Here is a 24,924-nt window from a genome sequence, read left to right on the forward strand (position 1 = left end):
CTATTGGAACACCTCCCCTCAATTTCTCCAATTTTTTTCGCAGCTATGGCCCCGTTTCAGATACAAAGGTAGACAATAGTCTACCCTTTAACGAGTTAAAAGTGACGAAAGAAGAAAAAAAGCAGACGGTAGCTTAAGAGAGCGTGATGCGTCTTCTAGAGTGAACCGTGAAGTTCCCCGCCGACGAGTCATACAAAACTCCCGAAAACCCCATGTCCTTTTCCAAGAAGGGAATTTTCCAATTAAAAAAAAGTAAACTCGTTGTTCGGAGCGTTGGCATCCGAGTAGACATGCATCGGATTCCAGCGGACGTGCTACAGTCCACACCACTCGGAGAGAGCGAGCACGCGAGATTTCGTGTTGGCAGCACGGATCCCATTAATTCACTCCCCAACGACGCAATTCCTCCTCCTCGTGAAAATAAAAATAACATAAATATGAGAATGGATATTCAGCATTTAGTCACCTTTCGAGAAAGCCGTCAAATAAATTCAACGAGCCCATTCTGAATTCCGAATGTCGTATCTTTTCTCCTCCATATTACAACTAGAGAAAAAAATAAACTATAATTCATGCATCGCCTTTTAAAAAATAAGCCATTTCATACCCAACACATCTGTTAGCAGCAGTTCAGCAAGGAGTTGAGATGGGAGTGGAGTAAGAGAGAGATCTAACAAAATTATAATTAGAAAGATCCAAGTATAATTTTACAAGCACAGAGGAATTTTTTAAAAGGCACTAAAAGTGGTATTAAAACTGTATGCAAACCTTATATTATCCATCTCCATTCAATGCTTTAGTTTGTAAAAATATGCGTCCTTATAATAATGCAGTGATATCATAGAACTCTTACTCCCAATGGACCCCGAGTTTTTTTCCTAGCAACTCCAATTCTGACACGATATTTTTCTCTTCACTAAAAGCGATTAAGTCAGGAAATGGATCGAATTTAGTTTACCTTCCTCTGTCATTATGGAAATAATCAACACCCGCGGATAGTAAAGAAAATACTAAGACGATACATTTTACCTTATGGATACTTACGACCAACTAAAGTTTCAATTTGATTTCTTTGGTGGCTAAATGACGTAAGCAAAGGTTAAAATTCGCTGGATAAATGAAAAGACCAACCTTATCAGAAGGGCTACAGAAAAAAACAATGCAATTATGAGCTTTCAAATCTCTTCATACTGATAAGAGGTAAATAAAATTTTTCTCCTTAGAAAGGGTCGAGCTATCTCTAATAATTTACGCTGAAATCAAAACCATCAATCTCTAAGGAACTCGTAAGTTTTACGAATATGCGAAAAATGAATTACAGTTGGCCCGATGAACAGCGATGCATGTTAAAAGCGAAGTTGGGTTACGCCGTAAAATTTATTCCAGCAACCCACTTAATATCTATTTCATTGTAATTTATGATAATATAAAAAAAATACAGATAATCATGATTATGAGGAAAAAATGATTATTACATCAAAATGAATCATTAGAGTATTATTTAAAGTTATATAACGGGATATACAGTGGAAAATAAATAAGCTTGACAGAAGATTTCAGAAAAGACGACGAGCACGGGCTAGACTCGAAGGGGCGAACCCTCGTTATCACAACCAATTACGTCATAACTTGGAGATGTAAACAAGAATGTTAAAGTTCTCGCTCGAGCTCAAGACATAATTAAATCGTTCCGCACATCATAGACGGCGGCAGTGTTCCTAAAAAAAACATCAAATGCAGCGCCGATTCATATTTGTGAGCTCATTTACCGAGTCCAGCACCCCCATAGACTTTCGGATACAAGGCTGAAAAATGTGAATTGACAGGTATTAGGGCTATTTCGATGACAAGGAAAACGGCTGAACCTACAGCTGGAATGAATAGTTGCAGGGGAGGGGGGGAGAAAGAGTACCGCGACGTTAGCGTTGAAATATTCGGTCAAGACTAGATTCTAGGATTTATCTTGGGTCTGTAATAGTACGGGATAAATAAAAGGGAGCTGGAGTCCTGTCCAGAAATCAAATATAGGATTAAAAAATACCATTAAAATATTTTTCCGTTAAAAAAAGCTTAATTCAGGGTCGTATACAGATCGTCATTTCGAGGGAGGGGACGATCCCCCTCCTCCCTTATATTCATAGGAAAACCATTATCAATTGTTAAGCACATTAACTTGGCTGCAATGCAGGGCGTAGCCTCGGTGACGCGGGCGTCCTTATTTAACACTGTTATTTTACCTTTCACTGATCTTTGACCCTACCCCATTCATGTTATCTATCCGTCACTTTTAGTAATTGCTGCAATTTCTTAGCCTGAGTACGCACGATGGGATGAGGCGAACCCGAGGAAAGATTGGACTGTTATGCGAAAAATAAAGCGAGTTTAAATAGAAGTGATAAATGTACCATAAAGTGCATTGTGCTAGAATAATAAATTTATTATCCATTCAAATGATGCTCCCTTCTCTGTCCCCGTTCGAATGAATGGAGTTTGTCCCAAACAAGCCCCTGATCACTAATTTCAGCCGAACATGTTTTTTTAAAGCAGCTTCGGGTGCTCTCTTAATACAGGAACCATCATTGAAGTTTGATTTGGGCGACAAATTCAGAGCCCAGAGCGTTGACCCTAGAATTTGCCTGGCATCCCAAAGGGCTGACCGTGACGGACTCGTATTGTAGAGTGTCAGCAGAGGTTAAGAGTGCATCCGGAGTACAAAATCCAACGGGCGGAACGCGTCGAAATATATCACACGTCCCTGCAAAGCCACCAAAAAAGAAGAAACTTCAGAAGAAGTGAGGGATGGGATCGCTGATACGCATCAGAGCCCGGCTGAGAAATTTAAGACGCGTCATTATCGCTTGATTTCTTGATGCATCAGTCGCTTAAAACTTATGCTTACGAGTTCAAATTGTAACGGGCATATTATGAATCAAGTGTATTTCTACCACGAACATTATCCTCCAGTGCATGGATAAAATTGTCATTTGATGTCAATCAGGCGATTATTAATGAAGCCATTTTTATATTTCCCTGAAATTTGCGAGATGATTGCGTAAGTTTTGAGGGAGTAATACATCAGAGAATCAAAAACAAAGTACTTGCGCCAAATATGCCAAGGTAAAAGGCGTCGAGACCAAGCCAAACTGATTCTTCCTCTTAAGAATTCAAATTAGGCTATCGAGTTCCTGATGAGCCTAAAAACACATCAGTATAACTTCTGTGGTTTATCAGCATAGTTTGGTAAAGGGACCAGTGGCGCAGCGAGGGGGGGGTTTGGGAGATAAACCCCCTCCCCCCCCCCCCCCCAGAGCCTAGAAATTTTGTAAAGTTTAATCCATTTTACTTAATTGGATTAATATTACTTACAGAATAGTGTAAATATTAATAAAATATCCCTCCGAAAGCCGTAAAACCCACCATTTTGAACCATTTATCCTATTTTTTTCTGGGGAGGGTCCCCGCACCTCCCGCTTACACTGGCGGGTGTGCCAAACCCCCAGACACCCCAGTATTAGTTGTGCCTAAAACTCCCCCTAGCCTTAATTCCTAGCTGCGCCCCTGACAGGGACAACTTATCTTTGGCTTCTCCATTCTCTCTTATAGTCTTCAGGAAAACGTACAGATACTGAAGGCAGATACTAGATAAGGAACGTTTCGACAGTCCTTATAGAAGATCAAAGAGAGGATATTCAGAGACAATACGAACGAGAGAGGACCAATCTGCAAGGTACCTAACGGATTCGCCAATGCACCACCAAACGTGAGAGAAACTACGGAAGCTGTAACCCACGAGCATCAAAGTCTCTGTGCTCAATGGATGGCATATGTGCTCTCCTCGTCCAACACGACAGCAACGGTAGATAAATAGAAGTAGTGGCATTGATAGTAGGCAATATCTCTGGGTGTCAGCTATAACACCCCGACGGCCAGCTAGCGACATCAAGAAAACTTGTTCTCTACCGCCCGCTAGTTTCACGGCCCCATCTTATTATTCGGACCTGTTTTGAGAAACAATAAAGTCATTCGTTTCCTCTCCCACGCGATTTATTCGTTATAATGTTTAAGTAGGCAGGTCCTCTCACTGATCCTGACCCATGAATACTTCGAAGTACGAAGGAGCGACATGGCGACGATTAAACACCGCGATCTCGCTTGTTGCACATCTAACTTGCAAATTCCGCCGTTAACATGCATTCGAAGAAAGATAGCCATCGACGCTGGCAATTGATTGCGAGCACAATTGGGTGAATCAGAGCGATTGCATATAGCGTGACCTCGACTCCCTTCGAAGGGCACTTCTGGCGCCGAATTCCACCTAAATGGAAAATGCGTCACCTCTAACATAAGTACGATCAATCAATTCACGGGAACATGCGCAAACTCGAGGTGGTCTAAATCATAGTGATTCATGGCTAAATCGCTCATGTGCTAAGGCTGGAGCTGAGCACATGAGATATTGGCACTTCAAAAAATATCTTACTCAGCTTTCAAGAGGGCATAATTCATTTTCGTTGCACGCGCTACTTCGCTTTCGGAATCAGTCCCACGGATGAGGGGCAATATGGACGCAATTATTATGAGGATGAAATTAAAATATAGCAAACCTACCTTGTTTCCAAACTCATGTTTATAATTAAAAGTAATACCATGTACGTACAAGTCGCTTGAAAGGAGTAGGTAAGACGAGCATGCAAGGAAGAGTTTAGAACACAGATTCCACATAAATATGGTATGCACTTAACAAAAGGCAGTATGCAGATACACCAAGCATTGCATTTTTAAAACATAGTTCGATTTTCATGATTTAAATATACCGAGAGCCTTGAGGTTGACAAAGGAAAAAAGTAAATAGGGTCTGTTAGTATCAAATATCCAAAATATCGGTCAGTAACAGTATCTCACCCAAAAAATTAAATCACTAATTTTCTATCAAGCATTAATAAACCTGAAATCGCTTCCACTCAATGTTCGTATTCAATATGAAAAGAATATTGCGCATACATTATAAAACAATATGCCGTGATACCGTGCACACTGAGCTTTTGCCGCATTTTGGGTCAGAACCAATACGGTACAGATTATGCTTCCCACACAGTTTTCTTTAATGACCAATAGCCAATCTTTCTTTCTACCGCATCCACCCATATTATTCTTAAAACCGGAAAAATATTCTCATAATGGGCGAGAAGTATAACGTAATGAAAGATCACCGAAAGGTCCTATCGATGTGGGAAAGCCCAAATTGGTGTCTCCGAAACGCTTAACAGCGACAATTGACTAAGGTAAAGAGAAGGCGTATTATCATACCGTGACCGAACTGTCAATGCGCTTAAGTGAATGACAAGGCATTCTTTGGAAGGATACGCAATCCAACCGCTTCTGTGATCCCCCCGGAAGAGACTCGCTTTCCATTCAACTGAACCCTATCGTCCTATTGCCATTAATCATCCACGGACGCCATCAACTCACCACTATCTACAGTCGTTCAAAGTCGTAAGCGAGATGAAAAAAGCATTTGAAGAAGGGACAATCCTCTCAACTGACGATTAGTGGTCACTAAAATATCATGTGACGACCATCTCGTACCATTACCATTATATAATGCACGAACTACCACGTACTACAAACCGCATGTTATGACTACTAGCTAGGATGTGCGGATAACTCCCGTGAAAATTAGTTCAGTGAATAATCATCGGTATAGTCGGTCAAAACACATGCTAATTTACCGGAGAGTAGCCATAAGGAGCACAGAACATCACTTGCTCAATTGAAACCAAATAGGAGAAATTAGGAATAAAATCTCACGAATTAGTTTACGTGGTAACAGCCTGAAATTATATTGGAGGTGTTGAGGGTAGCCTGAGTTTAATAATTAAATGATTTCCTTTGATAAAGAGAGAGGGATGACAAAATTCTACATTTGGCGATGAAGAGCAAAGAGAGTAGAAGGGTTGAAATTGGGATGTGAAAATAGTCCATTTAAACACTAAATATAGCATTTGAGATGTCTTAGAGGGGATCTGACAAAAACACTCTCCTACATCCTTCTGAATTGGTCTCGCGATGAAATGATATGAGCTATCAAAACTAGCTGTGGGTTTAAAGGATGATGCAACCGTTTGAAGGAACTTACACTTTTGAGACTTACATGAGTGAAGGCTCAGTTTACTCGATGAAAGAATTATTGTTGCCGAGTCTTGCGTACTTATTGTGGCAATAATCAAACTTTCTACTATGCTAAGTGAAGTAATTCCGTAATAGCCTGAACTAAAATGCGGATTTTCAAATTCAAAATGTAGAAAGTCCTGCACAGTTTGCTCATCTTTTTAGTGGCCGCCTGTTCGCAGTGTACAATTGGAAGCGACTATGTTTAAATTGCCATGGAAATGCCGTATGCTTAGTTTCTCCCACCACGCTGGCAGAAATAAGATAACCATAAAGTAGTCATTATTTTCACTCTATCCAATGATTTGAAAATTCAATTCAAAGCGATGACAGGTAAAAAAAAAATTGAAAGAAGTATGGCGGAAGATGGAGAGGTTTTTGTTTTCCTATCTACAATAAAGGCGCAAGACACAGGAGACTTCGTTCGGAATCCTTTACCAAGAATTCCAATCGGAATTTCGGGATACGTCCACGAATCTCCCCCCAAGAATCTTGAAACGCAGGGAAAAAAGAAAGAGAGAAGTGTACCTGATTATGTGCGGATGCCTGAGAGAGTCCATGGTGGCTATTTCCCGGTTCAACATCCTTTGCGTCTTGGGCTCCAGCTTCGATTTATCCACTATTTTGATAGCTACCCGCTCTGGAAAGAAATAAACGACAAAAACACAATTAGTTCATAAATAAAAAAATATTCTGACAAATAGCATACATATATGTAAGATGCAATTCACGTCTTTTTATTGCGAAAGGAAACTCTTACAAATATAATAATGACTCCGAAATAGTATATACTTCGCAACACGAAATTTTAAGAATAAATACATTAAAAACTGATTGAGTTAGCGAATGAAATATAATGAACGGGTAAAGAAGGATGTGAAAGAGAAGAAACACGTAGGCATGAAACGATTAGCTGATAGGAGAAATGAGTGGAGAGCTGCGTCAAACATATCTTAAGATTTTGTTTACCAGTGATGATGATGAGAAAATTGAAAAGACCGTAGTCGTAATTTTAAAATCTTCGCATCCTCAAATTCTGTCCAATAATTCCGAAATACCAGGCATCTGATTCCCATTGGCATAGGTACCACAGAGAGTATGTCTCATTCTTAGGTCTCCATCGATCGCAATAAAATACTGTGCAGATTTCAAGGATAAATACGCGTCTGAAACACGAGCAACTTAATAGAATTACTTTTTTCACTTAATATGTACTAGAAGAAGTCGTGGGAAATTCCCTAAAACAACGTGAATTGTTGTAAAAGTATATGTCACAGCTAATACCACACCTGCACCACCTTGATTCTCTTGTTTGCTCCTGATCACCTTCACCCCTTCCACTTCCCAACATTTGTGACTGTGACCTTGTACCAGGACCGGAACTAGAAGTTTTTTCGGGGGGAGGGGGGGGGGCAAAGACCTGTTTGTCGCTCCCCACCATTAAAATCGAATTCACCCGTAAGCTATATTTGAGATGCAGTAGTTGAAATTACCGTATGCCTTTTATTAAGAAGTTTTATTTAAAAAGAAGTAATTTTTGTTCAATAATTTAATCATAAAAATTAAATAACTTTTCAAATTTTAGCGCCCTATGAAATATGCCGCCCGGGGCACGGGCCCCCTCTGCCCCAGTTCCGCTTCGGCCTCGTACACACCTTCCATTCATACTGCGATCTTCGAGGCGCGTATCGTGTGAAGGCTCAGCTAAATAATTCCGGGAAACCCCGCACGCTCGAGGGCAGCGCTGGCGTAGTTAGACCTCCTCTTTGCGCGGAAGACGGGATGTTTACTAGAGAAAGCAGAGTGGCATGAGAAGGACTTCTGCGGGTGGATAAGTTCGCGGCCCACGATCAGAGGCGAACGCCTAAGGAGTTGTCTCTGACATTTCATCTGCCATACAGATAATATTTTCATCGATGAACCTTTGATTCCTTCAGAACGTTATTACCCCGGCTTAGACTAGTCGATGGTGGGGGGTCTGGCACATCTGGAGTGAAAGAACACCGACTGTGTTCCGTAAATAAGATACTTCTTGTTTTTACAAACATTTTTTACGCGAATCCAGCAATTTCAGCAATTTTGACGCTGAGGTCTACGGCCAGTTGGAGAATTTTGAAACAAGCAACAGCCAATAACAACTACGTAATACATATTATTAGCTAGGAGGTTGTTTTCCATTAAATCTGACAATAGTGAAAGGTAATGTTAGAATATAACGAAACACAATATTCAGGGACATGTGAAAAGGAAGAAAACCAACAGAGCTGTAGGAATAAAAAAATTAATACTTAAATAATCGACAAAAATCTGCGAGGGATAGAGAAAAGTAACTGAAATTAATTCTTTGATTCATGCCCGCAAAGAGAGATTACTGCGCAACTTATGCATACAACAAATGCAATCATGGCACGTTAGAACCGATTTTAGAATAATTACACCACGACATTGAAAATGGACATGTTTTTTCACGAGGTCATTTTGAATAGGTTGCAGTCAAGGACAAAGGGATGACATTTCGGAGAACTCTTGCGCTCAAATCCAACCAGTATGACGAGGGCAATAAGGAAAGAGGTGGATTAAGGAATAGGGGGTACGCACCCCCCGTAATTCCTAGAGAAATAAGAAGAAATTAGGGATCACAAAGGTGGCTCTCCAATGCAATTTTTTATTTTACCAGCTCAGTAAACCATGTTTAAAGATAATTCGAGTAGTATATCTAAAAGCCAACTAGCCTATACGCCGAACCAAATGAACCCCGAGAGGAAAAAAATAACTAAACATTTTGACCTTAATCAGCCCCTGATTGGAGGAGTTTCAAGCCTAATTGTTCACCCCGGAAAAATTACAAGAGGGAAGATGCGTGGATGGACGCTTTTGACAAACATCACCCTCGATGTACGGGACGGACGAAACTGCTTGGCTTCTCAACAAATAAATGGCAAAGCGGTACACAAAAGGGAAATTAACCCCCTGCCTCTACTTAAACTAATCTATGGAAATTTGGATACGACCCCCTCAATATGTCCCTCTAAGTCTTCGATACTTTGTTTTTCTTCTCCGGCGCCCAAGACGTTAGAGAGCTTCAACCGGTCAACAATATGAGGCTTATTGCAAGGGATATAAGGAAAAATTTATTTCTATGGATTCCTGTTTACACCTTCACCCTAATCCACCGTCGTTATTTACGAGTTTCATAATTCCACGGTATTAAGTCGTTCAAACAGAACACACAACGTCCGAACGTTCAGTAATCGTATTTAAAATATAACAAACATGCTAGTATTAATTTTTAAATATATAGCACGATTAATACAAAGCATTTATTTCAATAAAAATAAAATTGTAAGGATTTTAAGGTAACTTATACAAAACGGGTATATCTACGAATGAGAACTGTTCATAAGTTATCGACGACACTCTTTCGCCAACAAATAACAGTTAGTATTTTTTGTCTAGTAAGAAAGTAACTCTTCTTTTTATTTCCGATGTGTCTGGGCCGCTCAACTTATATAAAATGCAATTTTTAAATGTTTACACTACGGGAAATACAATTCAGTCCAGCAATTCGTAAAAAATGCATTTGTTTTACAATTAAAACGAACGAATTTAACTATCTCAGTGGTTTAAGTGAGTACATGATTTCATCGTTTAAGACCCTTAATTAGAAACTAATCGATACGATCATTTATGATACTAAAGTGTAGGTACTTACCAATAAAAATAAAATTTAATTACCGCTACTAATCAATCGATTTCCAAGCTTTGAACCATTCACGTTATTAATTATGGCAAAAATAAGCACGGCCAAGATGAGGCAGGAATCAAAAACGTTACTCCCCCACAGTATTGCAGACGGAAAATTCCCCATTACTTCCGAATACGAGCTTAGCACTTCAGCGCGGATCACGTGCCATGTCAGGACAATTCCATACAGCCATAGAGCTCAAAAAACAAGGAGAACCATCAAGAAAATAAAATTCACACCACTAGAAAAATGCACAATTTATTTCTTCTTATCACAAGGTTAAGAAGTCAGCTCTTACGAGATGGACGTGGAGAACTTTTTTTTTGTTTCGAAAACAGCAAAAAGAAAAAGTCCCCAAATACGGCAATACCGCTTCACGAGGTCGGGGTTTCGTTTTTCTTTTTTTCGTTACAAGAAAAGAGGCGGGGCCTGACGAAACGGTGTGGGGCAGATTAAAAAGTGTGAGGAGTGGAGTGGGTTGGGGGAGGAGGAGTCGGCCGCCGGTCTGCCAGGTTGCCGTCGCGTGACAGAAAAGAAAGCGGTAGGGAGGGGAGGGGGAGAGGAGGAGGGGTGGGGATGGGATGGGACCGATAAGGGAGAATTCGATTTCAGCGTGGAGTGGATGGAGGGGAGGGGAGGGGGAGAGGTGGTCTAGGCGTGGAGGAATGATGGCCTTGGGAGGAATGCGGCAGCACCAAAGGGGGAGTGGAATGGGGGGTGGGAGGGACTATCCTGTACGAACAGACTCAACTGAGAGGGGAAGCGATCTTCCTCTCATGCGATTAACGATACGCCACGCGAAAATTGGAATATCGCGTATCGACTAGGCCTTCGTAGGAAGAGTAGGGAAGCATCACCTACAGATTGAATGAAGGAGCTCTACCTAGAGGAGGAGGGCCACACCCCTTCAAAAGCAAAAACATTTAACCATTTCAATAAAAAAGATACTATTGAATTAATTTCCATAAAATCAATAAAAATGGTATAAGTAACTATAGTAAAATTTTAATCTTTTCGAGCAAATAGTTGTAATGACTACGTGTAATTTTTAGTGCTATCATCACATGTGATTTTTTTGAAATTTTCTTTTCATCTGCCTTTCTCGCGACCTGAACGACCAAAACTTACCCTGGTTTTGATGCTAGGCACGCCACTGTTATACGGCGCGAGTCTAATTGGATTAACGAACCGCAATGCCAAATTTATAATAACACTTTATCTACTCAAATACCGCCAGGCCCGTGAAGAGCAGCCCGAGCCCATTACTTAGGTGAGGCGATGTATCGCCCACTGAAGCGGGCAATGCGATTACACAAATGCTTTTTTTTCTAATTTATTTTACTGCAATAAAAGCATTTATTAACAGATTAAGTAAAAAGATACTTACAAAGATTACCAGTAGGTTAGGCTTAAATGGGAATTTTTTCTAACGACCCCAGATTTAATAGAATAGTGTAAAATAATTCAATTTTCGCATGATTTACAGCCTAGATGAAATATGCACTTTTCCATAAGGTCTTTAATTTTAAAACATCGCCAAGGGGCAATTACCAGTAAACAAAGATACGAGAAACATGGCAGAGATACAAAGCATCTAAACGCTAAAATTTAGGATAATAGAGGATATTATCAGCAATATGGAAAGCTATGGCGATATTGGTCTAAATCCTGTCAATATCAAAATAAAATACACCATTTTAAAATAACTAAAAACTTGCTAAGTATTTAGTTACACTTATCAGCTTCCTCTGATGTAGTCAGCTGGGAGCAATAGTCTAATTCAAGTAGTACTACATTGGGAACAGAAGAAAGACACGACACGAGCAAAAGACGTCACGTCTATCCAACTCACACAAGTTCGCAGTAGGAAAAACTGTTTTCATAAAAAAATAATCTGCCGGTTCACAGCCGAAGGAATGAAAAATTAGGAGTCGTTAAAAATGTTTAAAGAAATCCAATGAAAAAAAAGCCTCTTGCCGTTTCAGTGCGAAACACTGCCGTGACCAGGATTCGAACCTGGGTTGTTGCGGCCACAACGCAAAGTACTAACCACTATACGATCACGGCTATTGCGAGGCGTTGCGAAGGGACTGTTCCAAGGCGAAACGACGCTACCGCCAGGCGAGAGAGAGGCGGCTGGGGAAATGAGGGGAGGGGACGTCAACGGGCGGGAAATTCAAATACGTGGTGGGGCAGTCGACGGCTACAAATGATGACGGACAGGTTAATTGAAAGGGTTTATGTCGACCAAGACTTCCCATAAGCAAGCGATAGCAAAATCTCTAGTAGAAAATAAAACATGGCGGCGTTTGCTGAATTGGAAGTGACTGAAAGCCATGGCTGTAGCCAGAATTTACATTTGATCCCACTAGGGGAAAATCAGAGCACTAGACATCAGGGAGGGAAGACAACGGCAATTTAACCGACCATGGTTTGGACACAATTCCACGACCTGATATGTTTTAAATTGGAAATTAAAATTGCTAATTCAACAAAAAAATTAATTCCGACCCGGGCTCCGCTTTTTATACCGCCTTCAAGTATACGGCAGCATTTTGTCAAAAATTCTTACCTGCGAAGTTAGTACGTTAAATGAATTTTGCACGAATTGGTTTTGGAGCCGCTATGGACTCGGAGGTTACATGCTTGGCTTCGATTGGTTGAGCAATTGAGATGTTTTTCTCTATAAATGGAACAATTACTGGCACTATAATGAGTTTAAAGAAACTGTGGATGCTAAACTTCATCACGAATGGATAACGGCCAGGAAATTTCCTAATTGGCGGTACTTACAATTACACACAAATCTAAAAAACATAATCTTAAAACAAAGAAACAAAATTATTTCCCTAATAATGGAATATATCTACCATTATCAAAATTTAATATTAGAAGATGTTATATGTAATACCCTTAGGGACAAAAACGGAGAACTAATGATAGAAGACGAAGACAAAGGGAGAAGATGAAAGGAATATCTGGAAGATTTGTACAAAGGAAGCAGCCTAAGAACGATTACTATCAAACGAGAAATAAGTGGATAAGGATGACATGGGATCCCCAATTTTAAGATCGGAATTTGATGCGGCTGTAAGCGACCTTTGGAAAAATAAAGCATCTGCAATTGCTGATATTCCCGCATAGCCAATAAAAGTTGCAGGAGAGAAGACGTTGAACCAGCTGAACAAAACATTAGTGAAACGTAGTCGACAGGTGAGATACAAAAGGACTTCGAAAGGAACATAATAATCCCAAGGAAAATAGCGGACAACTGCGAAGATTTTAGATCAACAAGCCTGATTACACATGCGTCGAAGATACTGACAAGGATCACATATAGAAGAATAGAACGAAGACCAGAAGAGTATCTGGACGAGGACCAATTTTGGTTCAGAAAAAGCGGAGGCACAAGGGAAGCAATATTGGCTAATAGGCTGCTCATAGAGATGAGAATGGAAAAGAACAAACCAACGCTCGTCGCGTTCGTGGACTAGGAGAAGGCATTTGACAATGGGGATTGAAACACAATGCTTGGAATCCTAACGAAATTGGGGTGTTTTACAATGACAGCAGAATCATCCACAGTTTATACAGAAACCAAGTAGCAGTGATAAAATCAGGGCCCAGATGTGAAGAAGCAAGAATTAGGAAAGGAGTGATACAAGGCTTTGCTTTGCCAACCATAATTTTCAATGTTTACGTTGAGAAAGCTATTAATGAAATCAAAGAAAAGGCATTGGGAGTGAATATCCATGGAGAAAAAATTAGCATGCTAAGATTTTCCGATGACATAGCCCTCACAGCAGAAACAGAGGAGAATCTGAAAAATATTCTCGTCAACATGGGTAGGGTAAATATCATATGAAAATAGACACAAAGAAAACCAAGATATTAGTATGTAACAGAATATAAGTCAAGACTAACACTAAACTAGGGAAGCAAAAACTGGTGGAGGTGGATGAATTCTGTTATTTGGGAAGCAGGGTCACTAGCGACGGAAGAAGCAAGAAAGAAATTATCAGCAGAATAGTCCAGGCGAAGAGAGCATTCCACCAAAAGAAGTATCTAGTCATGAGGAAGTTCTAAGAGGAGTAGGAGAGAAGAAAAGCCTCATGAAAACCTTAATTAGAAGACGGAACAACCTTATAGGCCACATATTGAGACATGATGGCTTGATGAAAACAATCGTCGAGGGACAAGTGGAAGGCAAGAACGGAAAAGGATTTAACTCCTTCACTCACGCTCCTCTTGTTGTATGTCTTCTGGTTTCGGCCTTCATTCATTTGTTCACCTAAACTGTTTCCCCCTCCCACTCCCCTCACTCCAATTCCATATGCCCCCCACCTCCGACCTTGGCCTCGGTATATACATCTACCGAGAGAGTGTTGGTTGGATTACCTTGAAAATGACACAAAGTGTCGAAACCATGGTCGGATGTTAAGTGTAAAATTAATTAGTGTGGAAATTACCATTTGTGTTTTAATCATGGGTATAGCATTATTCCACAAAATTAAGCCTGAATCGATTTCATACGGAAAAGGAAGACCTCGAACAAAATATATGGAACAAGTAAAGAAGGATGTGAAAGAGAAGAAATACTTACAAGTGAAAAGATTAGCTGATAGGAGAACTGAGTGGAGATCGGCGTCAAACCAGTCCTAGGATTGTTGGCTAAAGAAGATGATGGATATTAGAAGATTCGAGAATAACATTTAGGTTTTGGAAACGTAGGGTGGAGCTAAATTAAGTAACTACATTTTCATGCTAACCCTCATGTCGCCTCAAAAGACGTGTCGCGGTACGTGTAAGAACACCAGCCGATTTAACTTAAACGTAGTCGCAAAAAATTAGTAGCGCTCAGCGTGCAACGTTCGGCCACGTATATACTGAAGGCCTTCATCGTGGCCTTCAATATATGCGTGGAAGGTAAAAAAACGAAACCTATCGGTGGGAAAAAATAAGTCTCCGAGTTTCTAAGCGAATTCTAGCCTAATAAGTGTAAAATCTGACTAACACCATCTGTTAGCTCGTAGCAGTTTTGATAGAATCAGCGCCGCTTCTTCGAGTATTTTACTACGTTCACGAATAGCAGAATGAATTTGTCGAAAGCGATGTCAAGGAACTATTTAGAGTGACAAAATGCATCGAACGGCCTCGAATTTGAGCTCTAAATTCAATAATTCGGGCAGAGCAGCAAATTTCGCCACAGACTTTCCTGCGGTGAGGACTTCACGGGTATTGACGAACAAACGACACACTTGGTCAGTTGAGATCGTTTCGATGAAAGTGCGTGGCAAGAGAAGAAGTATCGGCGAAGAAAAAAAACTGTTTTTGGAGTGGGACGAATATCCCAGACCTCGTACTTTTCTTACGACGACATATTTAATCACTCGGTCCGCAAAATGTTAACGACTTGCATCACGAATTAACGGACGACGACGGATTCCGAGAAGCGGAGCGAAAGGAGGAGACGGTGACATTCACAAACTTTATTTCGAGGAATAAAACACGGGAAACGACACGATATCGCGGGAAAATTCATCGCGTGGAGCTGGATATCAATATTTTGCCTTTTCTTATCCCACTGCCGCGACACCTGCGCCCTCCGAGAACGATGGAAACATTTTCATTTTCTTCGAAGGTCCCCCTTAACCACTTCGTATTTGCATTTTTATTTCAGACGCGCGCTGATATTTTCCTACAATCTTTCACCAAAGTTTTCCATGGGTCACTTTTTCACCTCGTATTCATCCCGCTGCGGTGAAGCCGAGAATATTTGTGGAATATGGATGAGAGGGAGCAATAGGAAAGTTTAACGAATATACTTCATCTCACACTTAAAAAAAAACAACTAATAAATAGTAATTCACAAATGACGGCACCATGCAATAATTTTCAGCGATCTGAAGCGAATTAAAATGAAGGTGCCGTTGACTGTCGTAACATCGGCTTCTGATATAATCACTTGCGCCACCTTTGTGGTAGATATATCTGACGGAGGCCATGACTTACTGCTAGTTGTGGTATAATCTCTAAGAATGACAATATGTGAGACGAAACCTTGGCAAAAAACTAAATATCTTGTCATGACTGTGGTGCTGATAATTACTACGTTCATACCCACTAATAAAAATCGTGTTATCTGGACTTTGTTTGTTATTTGATGAATTATAAAAAAAATAATTGCAGAGTATACCCGCTCAAGAAAATGCGTCGCCACGTGAAAAATATCTTTGATAGTACATTGAATAGGTGGTTTTCCTGATGTTAGCATGGCTTTGTCACAAAGGGATAAAAACCTGTTTAGTATTTCGGGAGCTGATGTTTCGAATCTTCGATCTTCGAATTTTCAAGAATCTGCAATGAATAGAAACGAGGGTGATGTTGACAACTGCCACATCGGATTCTGATTTTATCACCTGAAATGGGGGAAGCCCTTAGGTAACACCTTCGCTAGAGGGGGAGGCAGTGACTGACGCCACAGTCTGATTGTGAGTGGAAGCTGGGAAATCTCGACCCAAACACAGAACATATCAACAGGAAGCTAAGAGGCAATGCTGGATGAAAAATTTGATCATAATTCTATTCATAGCGAAAACGATGAGAAAATGTACGACCTATGCTTTTCGCGAAAGACTGAACGGATAAGTCTCAGATGGATAAAAACCGGGTGGGCATTAAGAAAGCCGAAGTCTCGATGAATAGATCTGACATCATATTCAGCCCCCTACTAAGCACTTCGCGATAAGATTTTTCCTTCAAAACAAAGAAAGAGAACCCACCCTTCTACTCCATTTCCACTCCCAAATCCGAGAGAAATGGGCGAGCTCTGAGTTCATGAAAATAATTTTAGGCCCGATAAACTAAGTAAGCGAGTTGCAACAGAGTGCAGGAGGGAGTGTACTCCATGGCAGAATATTTTAACGCAGGAAAGTAAGCGATAAGATTCTCACGTATCTCCGGAAGTTAGGAACTGACAACAACACACATGACGGATTCTGAACAAATTCTATGCGATCATCTCAAATGTCCTGGTAAGCCTTCCCTCCTTTATAAAGCGGAAAGTTTACTCTTTACAACAACATTATGCTAATAAATAATAAACGTGGAGGAGGAATGAGATGCACAAGATTTGTTCATAATTTGATGGAGTATGGGAAATAGAAATGATAAGGGCAAATTAAGGAGAGTGCATAATGTAAGAAGATTTAATGATTGTGCCTACGTAATAATGAGAAGAAATAAGTAGAAATTCCCATATTGATAATGAAAATTTGATAGAACATCACCCTGTTTTGCCCCACCGTCGAAGGTATTAACATTTATAACATGCCATCGCATGTGTAAAGAGTGCCCAATCCGAGGTCAGTGAAAAACATAATTGTGATATCGTTGCAGAGTCTCTTATGTAATGTGGATATCAAAGCACTCCATTAAGTGCGCGCCGATACGCGAAGTAAACGCATATCACTTAACTGCTCTAAAGGAACCAGAGTACCCAGGTAATTCATTTATTAAAAATGATTTAAAAAAAAGAGTAATATACTTAAAGCACTGGTGGACGAGTTCTCCGAAAAACCCATGTCCGCTCATAGAGTGAATTACATACTTTTAGGCGCGATGGATTGAAGGGCACAAAAATTAGACTAAAAATTGGAATTTGCCTTCTCTTAGTCAGAAATATATTAAAATTAACGGGGGGTGGGGGTGGGAAGGAGCTTTGAAAAATGGCAAAGCAGATATTCATGAGGCGATGAGGTACTACAATAAAAAGGAGATGAAAGGCAAGGGAGCAAAGTGAATTATGGGTAAGTACAGGAAGGGCGTGGGATATGGATTAATTTTTAATCCCCCGTCGCTTTCTTAAAAGGGCTTCGTTCCGAGAATTCATCCCAGCGTCACAGTCGATTGCTAATGGATACGAGAGGCGTTCCTCAGTTGAAAAATGCCTGTCGCCTTCAAGCAACATCGGAAAGGTATTATATTTCTTTCACCAGACCTCAGAGGTGAGGCCAGAGTACATGTTTAAACCAGATGCAAATATTGATCACATCTTTGGCAGGTGGGCATACGATCCAAATTTAGACTTTAATAATTTAAGTAAGGACACCAATGATATTTGTGTTAAAAAATACACATAACATTGAAAAATAAAGGACGTTGGATAGCACTGGTGGATAGGTATATACAACGACAGCGCTAACCAACGTAACGTGATAATTTAGATAAAAGAATATGTTAAGATACTTATGTCGATGTGCTAGGACATTCCTTCATCTTTCACTTGTGAGTGAGAGACAATCTTCCACTTTTTATGTAACTAGAGATTGATACCCTATATGCATCTCAATTATATACTTGGAAATTGTTAAGTGGACAATATCATCTTATTCACTTGTAGATGACATATTAATTTCTTTCTTCATTTCGGAGGTGGAGGGGGACCTTTCTCATCCTAATTTTCGTATCTGTAGTTATCGTTCGACCACTCTAACGAGATTGAATTTTTTGCATGACATGATAGCTCTCTGCCTTCCCCTGTGGATTGCATTATAAAAATTTGTATGTTTGAAATCCGGTCTTATTTCATTGAATTCTTATCGGGTTTTACACCAGGTTAGAACGTCCGTGAAGGTTTCTTATAAATGGTGGGCAAGACATTCCAAACCTTTCCAGCGACGAAAGTCAGTCAACATGGAGAATCTTACCCGGGGTAAAATACAAAAAAAAAATACTGAGATGAGACCGGATTTCAAAACAGCAACCGCCTGCGAACCATCGTCGAGGCTAAATTTCTCTTGACCCAATGGCTGAAAGCCGCTGCCTGAAAAATTTAACCCTGTAGGAAGGATCACATTCTATTCGTCGAATGAAGAAAACACTTGAAGAGCTATAAGATAGGCCATTAAGGGATAAGCTTTACCAATACATAAAGCCATTTCCAATAAGGGATTCCACTGTAGTATGTTCAACTAGAGTCGCCAATTCCTTGGCCACCAAAGCCACTATTTGCGTTTCATCCCTTACAGCCTCACAAGAATGCCATCCACCTTGCGCTTAACAGCCGAAATACAAAACGCAATTACAACATAAGGCACATCAAATACACAACATGAAATTAAAATAAAAGGCCAATCAAAGCGAAGGCTAAAAATCATCAAAAACGGTACCCGTAAGACAAGCCTGACCATAAGACTCTCCAAGATACCTTCATATATTTACTTGTACCTCAAATTTAAGCATTTAACCTCAGAAATTTCTTAGATGTAAAATTGCCTTTATTGAAATACAGGCAGACGTTCACGGGAGTACACCATATACCTAACCTAAAAATACGCAAAGGAAGGCATACATTTATAACTAGTCATTCGTCCCAAAAACTTATAAAAATACGACTGTGGTGGTGATGCACCCTAAGATGAAGGCCCAGCGAAATGAACTTGGTATCAAACAAGGGGCACTGCATTAACTAAATCCTTCCAAACATTTGATCGTATACATATGCGAAACGAAAGAGATTTAGGATAAAGGAATTAATGGTGTGACAAGAAAGTGTTGCTATGCACAAGCATATGGACGAAAATAATTAACGGTGCTGCAAAAAGGAAGGAAATAAGAACAACAAAAAAAAATCGCGTGTGACGCAATACAATGTTCTAAGATGCTATAGAAACAAAAAAATAAAATATTGATGAAAACAAAGGAAAAATAATGCTTCAACGGCCTAAATGTAGTAAAAAAGTTAATTAAAATGTGACTACCCCACAGGATACGCTCATTGTTAAACTTTATTTTACAAGCCACGAGTGTTCTTAGCCACAGCTAAATTAATGCCAGAGGATAAATATGTTTTTTTTCATGATTGTTACCACGCAAATTGCAATTCAATCTAAATCTCAAGGAAAGGAGAATATATGTCATTGCCGGTAAATATAGGAGATTTTGTTTACCAAAATAAAAACGAGGAAACAGCTCCGATCTTTGAACGGAAATATTGATATTCCAGTGAGACAACCAAGACTCATTCAGATTATATGGCTTCCAGAAAACGTCCGCTCCACCACGGACAAATAAACGACCGATCAATGGGCTGAAATATGGAAGACTTTCTTCTTGATTTATAGAGAGCAGGAAGTGGATCCAAGAGTATGAACTCAGAACTCGCCAATGACAGGGTGTTTGTACTCCGTTTAAAGGTTAAGGAGGAGAGCTTGTTCGCGTGACTTTATTAATGGATAATTTTACGTCACTTTACGACAAAAAAACGAACGCGAATCCGTTTCATGCCGTGAAATCCAGAGATTTTCATTCAGTTATGATATTTAAACCATAAGGTTTGCTTACGCAGCTTAGGTGAATCTTCTTCCTCTCTGGCATATCACAAGTTCACCGTACCACAAATAATTTTTTCCATCAAAAGAGCAGCGTTTTAAACATTTTCCCAATCTTTCGATGCGAAAGAAGTCTTAAAGCATACTTCGTTGTATTCCATACATAATTTATTAAAGTACACGACTAGTTTTAAAATACATCACAACAACCGATGCAGAATGCAATTAAGTTTATTTTTCATTATCGTGTTCCGTTTCCAGATAGTCAACTGACCGATCACTTGTTTCTCTTGAACAGTAGACTGTTGAGGAAGCAGATCAAACTCAAGAGTAAAAGCGACGCGACACACAGATAAGATGACACACATCACGGACAGATTTTGGTGGACCCACACCCTGTACGACAAAAGAGAAATAATGTTACATGCCTCGTTATATTTTATTCTAGCTGCTACTCGCCTTTTGTTCTAACATCAAAAGTACCTGTATTTGTGATACATTCCACTCTTCAACAAATACTTTTCCAGCTTCAAACATAGTTTTTAGCCTTTAGCAGATTTTCTCTCCCTCAGCTATAAAATCTTTTTTTCATTAATATAAATAATTTTCGTCACACTAACCACCACTACCCAGGGAGAGAAATTATGATTTGTAGAGGAAGAAAAAATTCCGAAAAATTATAAAAATATGTTCAAGTTTAACATAGCCTCAGTGTACAAAAATAAAATATTAACAGAGCAATGTAGAACAACCATGTAATTATGTTAGTATTTAAAAATTATCTGGCAATTAAAGAGCAAAATGCACGCTAGAATGTTTGACTGCACCATCTTACGACATTCCCCTTTATTTTTTAATAGGATCAACACTTTGCACACAGTAGCTAAACTCTAGGAGTGTTTAAGAGAGCACCATAATATTTGATGAGGATAAAAATGCAGGCAGTGGTATGCTTCCGGTTTCAATTCTCATAAAAGTGCGCACGAGAACAATGTCAAAGGAAAACTGTCTTCGAGACGATAAAGCGCTTTAAATTCTCAGCAGCTTTTTCCATCAAGTTAGCTTTCAGGTTAATGAAACGAAAATCCGCTTCACTAAGGGACTTCAGCTCTAAATTCTTCAATTTCCTCCTGAAGTGATGAAATCCTCATTTTTAGTAACTGCCAGACACATGTCATGCGGAGTACCTGCAATACAAGCTAACAGAACCTGACTAAGCTATAATTATCACGATTTAAACAAAAGTAGCGAATCCCAATGGAATAAAAACATACACTCCAAGCCTTGACTCTATAATTTAATTGTCTCAAAAATAAGTACTTGAAGTTTTGAACGACGACTAGGAGGTAACTATAATAAAATCACACGGACAAGCAAAACATTTTCCGACTGAATTTGACAAAATAAACGCCCCGTTAAAAACTAGAGGCAGCGGACAGAAAAAGGTATTAGTATTACACGCTGAAAGGTTAAAATGGCAGAAGTAAGATATCGCACGACCCAAAACAGGGATTGGAAATAAAATATTCTTCAAGCGATCTAAGGCCAAAACGAGAATCAGCTATAATCTGTACGTTACGTGACACTATAAACAACAGGAAAGAAAATTTTTAAAGATGCAATGCCAAATAATTGTAGAATCAAGTCATACCTTCCTTCGAACCATTGCGTTGGTGAAAAGGTAAAAAAAGTCCTAAGCGCTTACTATTTCCTCCAACTATCACCTTTTAATAGATGTACCAATAAAACGTATTTCCTCAAGTTCGTTGAGTGTCTCGCATAATTGCACTTCGATACTTATTTGTAATCGGATATACGAGGAGAAAGACAGCGGCTATATGCATTACACAAGGTTAGTTACTGTTCGAACGACAACATACATGGTAGAGAGAAATGCGGCGTAGCGTCAGCATGCTGTTAACGAAAGGAAATATGATGGAAATGTAGCACATTTCACAAGGTAAGTACTCGATATAGCTATTGCGAATGAACCTACATTACTACGGAAAATGTTTCATCTTCGATAAATGACCCTCGAAATCGAAACCAAATTCTCAATCCACCCCACCTCCATTCAAACATCGCAACTGGCGTACAAAATCTCTTCGGTTATATTCGAGAGAGATGAGAAGAGCTTGCTAGTAAGCTCGTGATAATGACGACTGCAATTTTGCAGCCCTCTTCGTTATGATTTAATTCACTCTCGCACAGATAGTTTTCACCCTCAGCAGCCACCTTATCTCAAAGAGTAAAGAAGGCCTGGACTTCGTGCACACATTCATCCATTTCCTATGCCGAGGACAAGCAAAGTGTTCTATAATTTTAAAAATCAAGCTAATTTTGCCGATAATTCAAAATCACTCAAAACCCACCCCAACCGGTTTTCCGCTTATTTAGCACTATTTTTTTCCTATGACTGACGTCCTGGAATCTCATACTAAAAGTGCTCCCTTATGATAATTTATGGCTGTTTTTTATTTACAACGCGGTCTTTTAGATGATGTGTGCAGACTCCTCCCCAAGCTGTCTACTGCCTTCAAGGGCGAGCGCAAAATCCCGCTCTTAAAAACACGGCATACTTTCCACAATCGAAGGCGACATTCAACATTGTCAAGAGAGAAGGAGGAAAATGATTTCACTCGCTTGAGTATGTTTTTACGGCGATACTTTCCTTAGCCTTCTCTCCGACAGTCTCGTTTTCGCTTTCGTGACATAGCACATAGATAGTCCAACCAATGACTTCAAGGATCTTAAAAAGCTCGCTTGTTTACCCAAGGGCGATGTAGGTGGCGTAAAGCCATTACTTCCGCATCAACCTCACCTACTTTCATATCCTTGCTCATAAGGTTTAGGCGCAGGCTCTTGCATTTCATTCCAGTGTGCCCCTTTTTTACTTCGACAAAATGTTTTCTCTCTTTCATTACCTGAGAGACAATTCGGTTTTTGTACGGTTTGATGGATTACACTCCTGCCAAAAGAATTCATTCCAAGTTCCTCTCTCTCTCTCTCTCAAATTGTTCCACGCGTCACTGTCAAGGGTTTCTCCGAGTCCACGAGTACCAGCTGTTACACGTAACAGAATGTTTTTCTTTTCACGGTAGGTTTGAGGAAGAAACATGTCGATTGGTTCTGCGATGGCATTGAAAGGTCTTGACACCAAAGGAATTTGGAAAATTAAAGTCCAAAGATTCTATAAAACACTGTGTTTTATAGAGAAAATAATGTAAGTATTACTGTTACATAATGCTTCTTATGTGACGTTCAAAACCCAATAATTTTACAAGTCTGATTTATTCTCTTTCATTGAAATGCTTCGTAACGCTAAAGCAACATCCCTCTGCAAAAGTTATTGGTTTACACTGATTACCTCGAAAACTATAAATAAGCATCAAGAAAGCATACTCTAATTTCCCCATTTGTTCGAATGCTTCCCCGTGCAACATCAGCATTTTATTTGTGCCGTCAAATAATGTACGCAGCCACTTGATCAAGTAAGTTGAATATTTCAGTTTAAATTTTTCTCATTTTTCTGCTTTACGTACTGATAATTGATAATGTACTCGATGTAATTGGCTGGTTCCAGCTATGGACTAGGTGTGAACACTTTTCGCCATAATTACAATCTAAGCTGCATAACTTTATGGCAAAACAACAGTTATGTAGTAGTGATTACCCAACATCTACTAGTAGCACCATGTCTCTCAGTACAATTGCCACGGATATTGAGGAACCTGAGTAAAGTATCGGAAAGACAAAAGACAGTCGTTCGATTCGCAGTACAGAGAAATTTTTTCTCATGGCGATTTAAGTGAATACTGATTACGCTGAGAAGCAGACTCGCAAGCACTTCAGATAAGGAAAGTTTTGATTAAGGACCGCTAAACACCGCTACAGATTTTATTTTGTCTGGACGAGGTTTCGTCAACACACGACATCATTTAGAAAAAAAATAATGCTGTGTCAAAGGGCAGAAACGTCGCTCAATTCAAGAATCAGAAGGTTCAAAGAGAAAGAGAATATTATGAATCCATATCTATGTTACAAAGACACCATGTTTAATCGATGCCAACGAATAAATTCGCATGCGCTGAAGATAACTGAGTAGAAAATTAATACATAATTCCAGCAACACACATCTCTAACGCCGACTTCGAGAGCATGTATGTATTTAGAAATTGCAGAAAAGCATAATTTTCAGTCTTCATACAAGCATACAAGAATTTTTTAATTAAAAAGGTTAGACATAAACAATAAATCGAGACTAATAATGTAGCCGAGAGTTTTTATTTATAGAAAATAACAAATTGACAATTTAATCCTCTGTTGTGCCAAGTGCAACCACAGTAATGGTTCAATTGTCAATCAATTAATTGGATACTTGGGGAGGCTAATATTGACTGCTAGTGTGGGTCTCAGTATTCTTTTAACCCTAGAGCACATTAACCTGGACCCCGTCCACCTGCCTCACGTACAAAATGTCAATGTAATTCTTCGCAACGATGGAAAAAAAGGAGAGTAGGTATGGCAAATCTTCCGTTACGAAGTGGAATTTAATCCCATTATACTGTGAAGGCTTTCTCTGTCCATCCGAGGCATGCACCCAACTCCCGTCAAACTAAAATTCCCCGAGGAGAGTAAAAGTAATGGTGTTTAACAACACACTATCTATAATACTCATCA

General features: G+C 39.6%; 1 protein-coding gene and 1 non-coding gene across 4 annotated transcripts in view; both read right to left on the minus strand.

The window, feature by feature from the left end:
- LOC124166612 (serine/threonine-protein kinase NIM1) overlaps nucleotides 1-24,924 on the minus strand; it is a 167,512-nt gene that overhangs the window by 14,037 nt on the left and 128,551 nt on the right. For all 3 annotated transcript variants that reach the window (XM_046544209.1, XM_046544207.1, XM_046544208.1), the window contains one exon: nucleotides 6,697-6,808. In XM_046544209.1, coding sequence (XP_046400165.1) covers nucleotides 6,697-6,808 — 112 coding nt within the window. The remainder of the gene's footprint in view (nucleotides 1-6,696; nucleotides 6,809-24,924) is intronic.
- Trnah-gug lies at nucleotides 11,909-11,980 on the minus strand. The gene has a single exon. It is a non-coding gene; the product is annotated as a tRNA-His (tRNA).

Source organism: Ischnura elegans, chromosome 10, assembly GCF_921293095.1.
Source record: "Ischnura elegans chromosome 10, ioIscEleg1.1, whole genome shotgun sequence".
NCBI lineage: Eukaryota > Metazoa > Arthropoda > Insecta > Odonata > Coenagrionidae > Ischnura > Ischnura elegans.